Source organism: Anopheles darlingi, chromosome 2, assembly GCF_943734745.1.
Source record: "Anopheles darlingi chromosome 2, idAnoDarlMG_H_01, whole genome shotgun sequence".
NCBI lineage: Eukaryota > Metazoa > Arthropoda > Insecta > Diptera > Culicidae > Anopheles > Anopheles darlingi.
Genome location: NC_064874.1, coordinates 12176607 through 12184271, shown reverse-complemented (window position 1 = coordinate 12184271; position 7665 = coordinate 12176607). Strand labels below are relative to the sequence as shown.

Genomic DNA, 7665 nt, shown 5'->3' with positions numbered 1-7665 from the left:
AGGCCGGACCAGGGTTTGACCAGTTCGTACACGATTTGACGTGACCACCGTGGTCACTCCGGGAATACTAAGTAGCTTACACGCTCTGATGGTGGTGGTCCATTCTCGTCGGTCGGTCAGGTACGGCACTGCCAAACATTATTGCCGCTCCCAGTAGTCTCGGTGCTACGGTGGCACGCGCTGACGATGGCCGCTGGACCGTCAACGTGAATCGGCGGCAGGACTACGAGGTACCGGACCAGCGAGCTCCCCTGATACAGCTAAGCGTGGAGGATGCCTCACGGCCCTACATCATCCCGGTGCAGCTGGTCAACGTGCTCGATAATGCACCGGTAATGACGGCGGAGAACTACTGCGAAATCAGCGAACTGCAGAGGGACTTCACTTCGGACTGTCTGTACAAGGTGTACCATGCGGATGGGTTCGAAAAGGGGAACATTCTCAATTCCAGCACGAACGAGCTGTCGTTCGAGATCGAAGATGCCATCGCGAACGAGCACTTTGAGTTCTGGGAGGTACCCGAGGGTAAACCGGAAGATCCGAACCACAACATACTCTACAATCTGCGGTAGGTGGAAGGGAGGTTTCCAAAAAAAACGGGGGGGGGGGGGGGGAAACAAAAACCATCCTCTATTGCCTGTCCGTTTAGAATATGCTGGATTTCAAAGAGAGGATTACCATCCTGCATCGGAAAGTGTCTCTGTTTGTCCGACACATCAAACACTACACCAAAGTGTTCGGTTACGATGAATGGACACATTCTAATCTCGTAAAGTGCCATTCAGGGGATTTGTAGAGAGAGAGAAAAAAAAGACGAGCGTAACATTTCCACTCAAACGTTTCTGATGTCCAATTACCTATCGATTTGCGATTTGCGAATCAGAATAATTAGATTTTAATTTCGTTTTCCTCGAACGAAATACGAGAGAAGTGAAAACAGGGCTGTTATCCCCTCATAGGTGTGTAAATTGATTATTTAGATTTAGAGCCATCTCTGCTGTATCCAATTTCAAATGGTGCTGGTTAAAGCAACTTTTTGCAGTACGTTCAATTTGAATCCCTGCTCCACGTATTTGATCGACTTTAAAGCAATTTCTTGTAACCATTTCGATTTACTATCAGCGTGAAGAAACAGTTGGATTACGCGGAAAAGTCTCTGTTTAACTTCATCACCACCGTTTACGATCTGGATCGGACGCACTCGTTCAAGATGAACACCATCGTCAAGGTTCGGAATGTGGATAGCCGTAATCCGACGTTTACGCGTCCCTTCACCACCCAACGGATTATGGAAAAGGAAGAGTTTCGCACGACCGTCATCGCTATAGATACTGACACGGAGCTGAACAACCCTATCTGCTACCGGCTGCAGACACTGGTGCTCGATTGTGAGTAGCACTGATAGGACGCGTATCCGGGTGCGATAGCGTCGCTCTTCCTAATCGCACTTGCCGTTAATCTGCGTATCCGTTTCCAGATCAAAAGTACTTTTCAATTGGGGAAACGAGCGGTGAAATGATCGTCCAGCCAATCGATCGAGACACGGAAAAGAACGAGCTTTATTCGTTCACGGTAAGTTCTCGTTGGGGAAGGTCGTAAAGGATAATGTTGACCACCATTATTTGTGCCCTACCCTCTCCCCTAGATCACCGCGTACAAGTGCCACAATCCAAGCAATCGTACCAGCATCGATGGTGCCATCATACTGGAGGACAAAAACGATTGCTGGCCGGAGTTTGAGGTGCGTCCGGTCGAGCTGGAGTTTTGGGAGAACATGGTAATGGAGCTGAGCTTTGAGCAGTTCATCATCGATGATCGTGATCTGGGTGAAAACGCACGCTACACCGTACGCCTCACGGAAACGGTTGGTGGCCAGGAGCAGGAAACGGATTCGTTCACCATTATTCCCTCGAGCGGTTATCAACGGACCGCTTTCACCGTGAACATTAACAACGCGTCGAAACTGGACTTTGAGGATCCTCCGAGGCAAAGCTTTCAGTTGCACGCGACGGCTCAGGAACCGAGCGAACCGTCACACGTTCGTATGCAAACGATCGCCATTAAGCTGAAGAACTGGAACGATGAAATTCCGGCGTTTAGCGAGCCCGAGTACGAGGTTAGCGTACGTGAAACCATCGAGGGCAACGAGCTGTTGGCTGAGGTTACGGTCACGGATCGTGACATTGGTGATGGGATCACCATAACGGCACTTGGGCGGATTGCAGAGAGTTTGGACATCGTAGCATTACCGATCGTGGTGATAGATAATGTGCCGAGCTATAGCTTTCAGATCCTTACGAAGGTGGCCAACATCTTTGATTACGACATTGCGAAGGAGGTCATCGTTCAGTTGCAGGCTCAAGATAAGCTGCAAACCGACCGGAACGAACCACTGCATCGGATATTTTCCCAGCTGTCGATCAATGTGATCGATGTGAACAACAAACCGCCCCAGATCACGCTGGTAAGCAGGAGGCTCCGATTAATTCGGTCCTCAATCTCCAACGCTTTCGTTGATTTCTGTTTTGTATCCATAAAGCCCAGAGGTACGCTGCATATTGTGGAGAATTCTAAACCCGAATCACCCGTCATTATTGGGGAGTCCGAGGTTGGCGAGATCATCGGTACCGATCCGGATACGGAGGCCGATCTGCAGTTTAGCATCGACTGGAGTAGTAGCTACGGTACCAAGAGCGGAGTTCGTGCCAAGGAAGACACCTATCAAGGGTAATACCAAGCGCAGGGGAATGTAACATAACACACTCGATCACACTCGGTCTTCATGTCTTTCAGGTGTTTTTATATTCGCGAGGAACGCATTAACCAACAGCGCACGATCGGGACATTGCGTGTGAACCCCAGCTTTAAGCTGCAGGTAGACTACGAAATGTACGACACCCTGTTTCTGATGATCCGTTTGATCGATCGTAACCAGACGATTCTGCCGAACTCGGTAGAGGTTGCCATTACGGTTCAGATTGACGATGTGAACGATAACGCGCCCGAGTTTGATAATGCCACACTGACCGTCGTTCGCTCGGTAAGGGAGCGATCTGATGCTGGGGTTACGATCGGTAACATTATCGCCTACGACATTGACGGTCCGGGAAACAACGAAATCACCTTCTCCATGAGGTAAGCTCGATAGTTGGCGAGTCCTTGGAGAATGTTCCACTACCTGGCGTCTTGCATTCTAGCCCGATCAATCCGGATCATGAAGGGTGGATGAGCATCGACCAGAATGGCATTATACGTGTCGAGGGTAACAGAACGATCGACTGTGATACTCCACCGATCGACGTGGTGCTACAATCGGTGACCGTTTCGGATTGGCTCTTCAGCACCAGCCACGTCTTTACGATCGTCCTGATGGACACCAACAACAAGCTACCATATCACGATCCCTTCCCCGACGAGGGTCGCGTTTTCCAGTTCGAAAAGCTGCAATCGAAAAGCGTGGTGGCACAAGTGGAAGGTAAAGATCAGGATCGGGACGTGGCGTACCACACGGTGTCGTACGAGATCAACTACAGGGACTTTGCGCAGTTGCAGCGCTACTTTGAGGTCGATAGGACCGGCCAAGTGTACGTGAAGGAAAACAACGAACCCCTGGATCGGGATGGTGGTCTCGAGAGCATCACGATCAACGTGGTGATGGTCGACAATGCTGGTGGTTACGATGGTAAGTGCATAAAGAGTGATCTACTTCGGGATTCGAACGGACCTTCTCAGCTGCCCCAGCTTTCTTCATTACGCTTCAGTTCAGAATCGTGTATCGACCAATATTTTTCTTACGCTGCTTGACATCAATGACCACTATCCGGAGCTGCCCGAGCTCGGTGAGGACAGTTCTCAGATATCGGAAGACGTGAAGACGGGCTACACGATTAAAGCGGACCTTGCCGCACTGGATCGAGACGATCGGTTAACACCGAATGCCAAAATTAACTACCACATTCGCCAAGTGTCACCAGGTGGGTACAAAAATCTGGAACAAATGCAAAGCAATCTGCCTCTGACCTGTTCTGAGTTCCGTTCCTTCCGGTTCTAGCTATCGGCACCTCACTGTTCCTGCTGGAGAGTGTGAACGAGTACAACGCGACACTGAAGGCGGCCCGGGACTTTAAGGGTTACTATGGTAACTGGACTGTGCGGATCGAAGTAAGTTGTCACTTCTGCAACATCCACTGCTTAAACTAACCTTTTCCCCCGTTCGTTCCGGGACACAGGCATGCGATCGGGGCAGTGAATATGAACCGATAATTGCCCTGCCGGAGCCGGGTCGAGACAACTGTCGGACGCGCGATTACGAGCTGGTGATAAATCCTTTCAACTATCAGGCACCGACCATCATCTATCCGGTACGCAACTCCCAGCTACGTCTAAAGTAAGTCCGCCCGTCGGGTTGCCGTCGTACCGTGCCGTGGCCATTACCGTACACCATTATCTCCGGGAGTGTTTATCTAACGTCGGGTCTCATCTTACCCCAGATACGAATCGCTGTACAATGGACGCCCCCTGAACGACACCAATGGGTCCGTTTTGCCCGATTTCAGTGCCATCGATGAAGATGGCGGCATCTACGGTGACGTTACCTTCACGCTCCAGAGCACCAACGGTAAGAGCGGGCGCGCGCGCCCGTAATGGGATACCCAGATAAATTACGATTCTGCTGCTCTCTTCCATCCACTACACAGAGGGCGATAAGGATCACGAAGTGTTTAGGATCGATAAAATAGATCGTAAAAGCGGTCAACTCGTGCTGGAGAACGCGCTCGCAGTGCAGCCCTACCCAAAGAATTATAGCGTAAGTACATGTGTCCACACCACCACCACCGAAGGCATCTCAATCGCATCCCTATTACAACGCCTTCGTCCCACCCATTCCAGCTGACCGTCATCGCCCGGGATGGTGGAGACAAGCGCACCGAGGTACAGATTAATGTAGTCTTCATCGACATGACGGGAGAACCGGCCTTCCTCGAGCCGACCTTTGACACCGACTTTACAGGTAAACCATATAGCACGGCCGCCACGGCCATACGGGCGACTCCCCGAGGGGAATGATTTAATCGAACGGTCTACGGGAGCAACCGAAGCTTCGGGCGGAAGCGGAAATTCCGTTGGCGCTGGCTGACTGTACAATTATCTGCCGGCTGTGCCCCGGGTCCACGCCAGGAATGAAATCATTTAACCATCAGCGCTCGTTAATGACCAGGCGATTAAAATGGCCATCGTATGGTTGGTGTTGGTAGCCCGTTGAGCGTAACACGGTGTGGGCGTGTTTGTGTTGGTTGTAATTGGAAAAGTTTTTCCGAACTCCAACCGACCACGGCGATGACGACAATGGCGATGGACGCACTTCACGTCATGACGACGCGCCTTTCAGTATCGTTCGTCCTGCCTAATGTAGACCAGGCCTACTACGGTGCGGTAGCACTCGGCGTAAAATATGGCGCCCTCTCACCCGGCTGATGCCCTTCTATCCAATGGCCAATGGCACGATAAATCGTTTGCTTTGTCTCGTTCTCCTCCCCCTCCTCTCGTGTCTTATCATTCTTCTGTCTCGTCTTCTTCCATCCAGAAAACGAGGAAGGACGCGATGAACGTCGCCAGCTTCCGTTTGCCGAGGATCCGAAGAACGCCGGCCTACCACCGGGAGCCCAAACAAATGTGTTCTACTTCATTGACCGTGAGTATCGAACTCGGCACTGGATTTTCCAATCTTGATGACCAAACCTCTCGCCCTATTCCCCCATTCGGTAACCGATAAAGGAAGCTACGGAAATGCGAGCCATCTGTTTGCGCTGGATCCCGTCACCAATGTGTTGCGGTTGGCTGTGCTGCTCGACCGCGAGGAGATACCATCGCACGAGATACGGGTTGTGGCAACGAACAACGAAAACGGTCCACCGGTACCCATCGTCGAGAGTTCGGCCGCGTTGCTGGTCGTGCGGATCAAGGTGAACGACGTGAACGACAATCCGCCCGTCTTCCAGCAGCGTTTCTATGCGGCCGGTATCACGACGGAGGATCGCGTCCAGAAGCCGCTATTCCGCGTCTTCGCCGATGATCCGGACGAGGATGAAATCATTCGGTATGAGATTGTGGCCGGTTCGGGCGAGACGGTGGGTGAAAATCTACCCCCGAGCGGCAGTGCGTTGCCTTTCCGGCTCGACGGGAATACGGGCGAACTGACGCTGCAGCAGAAGGTGCTACCGACGCAGAAGGGTTACTATCAGTTCACCATCATGGCGTTTGATCGGGATGACACGCATAACGATACGACCACGGCCAAGATATACATCGTGTCCGAATCGAACCGGGTTACGTTCGTGTTTCTTAACAGCGTCGAAGAGATTGATCAACCGGATATTCGGGACTTTGTACGTAACGCGGTCAGTGTGGTTCGACGAATAACCGTTAATGACTTCAACCCCCCGTTTCTCTTCGTCTCTGCAGCTGGCGCAACAACTGTCGGCCGCGTACGATATGGAGTGTAACATCGATGACATCGATCAATCGATTGCCACCGAACGGCAGGAACAGGAGATACCTTCAGCAGGCAGTAGCAGCGAGACGGACGTCCGTACCCACTTCATCCTCAACAACCAGGCAGTCGAAGCGAGCACGATACAGCAGCGATCCTCCAACCGGACGTTCGTCACCGAGCTGAAGACGGTGCTGCGTACGCGCAACCTTTCGCTCCAGAACGTCCCAACACCGCTGGAACCGCTCAGTGAAGTCAACGAAACGCTACAGACGGTGCTGATTGCGGTGGCCGGTGCCCTGGCCGTGCTCTGCGTTATACTGTTCGTGGCGTTCTTTATCAAAATCCGTAGCCTCAACCGACAGCTGAAAGCCCTTTCGGCAACCGATTTTGGCTCGATTTCATCCGAGCTCAACGGGAAACCGACGCGTACCGTACCCACGACCAACATCTTTTCCATCGAGGGCTCCAATCCGGTGCTGAATGATAACGAGTATGGGCGCCACGGAGGCGGTGGCGGGTACTACGATGATCTGAGGTAAGCCGGTTACCAGACGAGCGGTGCCGATTCTGTGTATGACTGGTTTTCTCGTTTTGTTTGCCCTTTTGCAGTGTGCAATCGGACGAGTCGGATTTCACGGACATGGACAAGGATATGTTTGCGACGAAGAGAAAGGTAAGGGGCGGTGGGACCTCCCAAGGGGAATCCCTTGAATCGCAATTCTGCTCGTTGCTATCATCATGTCATCATGCCTTTAACTGGTTCCCAGGAAAGTCTGAATCCTGCCTTCATGGAGCACATACGCCAGCGGTCACTTAATCCAATGGTGAATGCGACGGTCCGCAGTAACGACTCCGGCTCCACTCCGGTTCATCAAAAAGTGGACGAAACGGAGGACGAACTATCGCATCGGTTTTGAGCTCCATCCAGATTATGCGTCCGCACAGCAACACTGGAGCAAGGATGCGAGCATGTTCCGGGGGCTCCTGGGCCCCCGGGCGTTTTGTAAGATTTCATTAAAATAAGCGTGTCACCTTTGACCTCGTCGTAAGCATATTCTGTTAATATTCGTTGACCGGTCCTACCGCTAGCTATAGAGAGGTGAGCTTCTGGTGTGTGTGTATAGAAGAGCAATAAGGATCCGAAGAAAGCGGCTTCTCTGGGAGTCTGGGAA

The 7665-nt window shown here is 51.9% G+C and overlaps 1 protein-coding gene across 1 annotated transcript in view; it reads left to right on the top strand.

The window, feature by feature from the left end:
- LOC125952116 (cadherin-23-like) overlaps positions 1 to 7453 on the top strand; it is an 8716-nt gene extending 1263 nt beyond the window's left edge. The window contains exons 3-20 of the mRNA XM_049681395.1: positions 121 to 568; positions 1123 to 1388; positions 1478 to 1572; positions 1646 to 2464; positions 2540 to 2727; positions 2794 to 3135; positions 3198 to 3682; positions 3762 to 3974; positions 4052 to 4161; positions 4230 to 4387; positions 4491 to 4618; positions 4698 to 4807; positions 4891 to 5011; positions 5585 to 5692; positions 5776 to 6386; positions 6463 to 7028; positions 7103 to 7166; positions 7261 to 7453. Coding sequence (XP_049537352.1) covers positions 121 to 568; positions 1123 to 1388; positions 1478 to 1572; positions 1646 to 2464; positions 2540 to 2727; positions 2794 to 3135; positions 3198 to 3682; positions 3762 to 3974; positions 4052 to 4161; positions 4230 to 4387; positions 4491 to 4618; positions 4698 to 4807; positions 4891 to 5011; positions 5585 to 5692; positions 5776 to 6386; positions 6463 to 7028; positions 7103 to 7166; positions 7261 to 7410 — 4982 coding nt within the window. The 3' untranslated portion in view covers positions 7411 to 7453. The remainder of the gene's footprint in view (positions 1 to 120; positions 569 to 1122; positions 1389 to 1477; positions 1573 to 1645; positions 2465 to 2539; positions 2728 to 2793; positions 3136 to 3197; positions 3683 to 3761; positions 3975 to 4051; positions 4162 to 4229; positions 4388 to 4490; positions 4619 to 4697; positions 4808 to 4890; positions 5012 to 5584; positions 5693 to 5775; positions 6387 to 6462; positions 7029 to 7102; positions 7167 to 7260) is intronic.
- Positions 7454 to 7665: the final 212 nt, after the last annotated feature.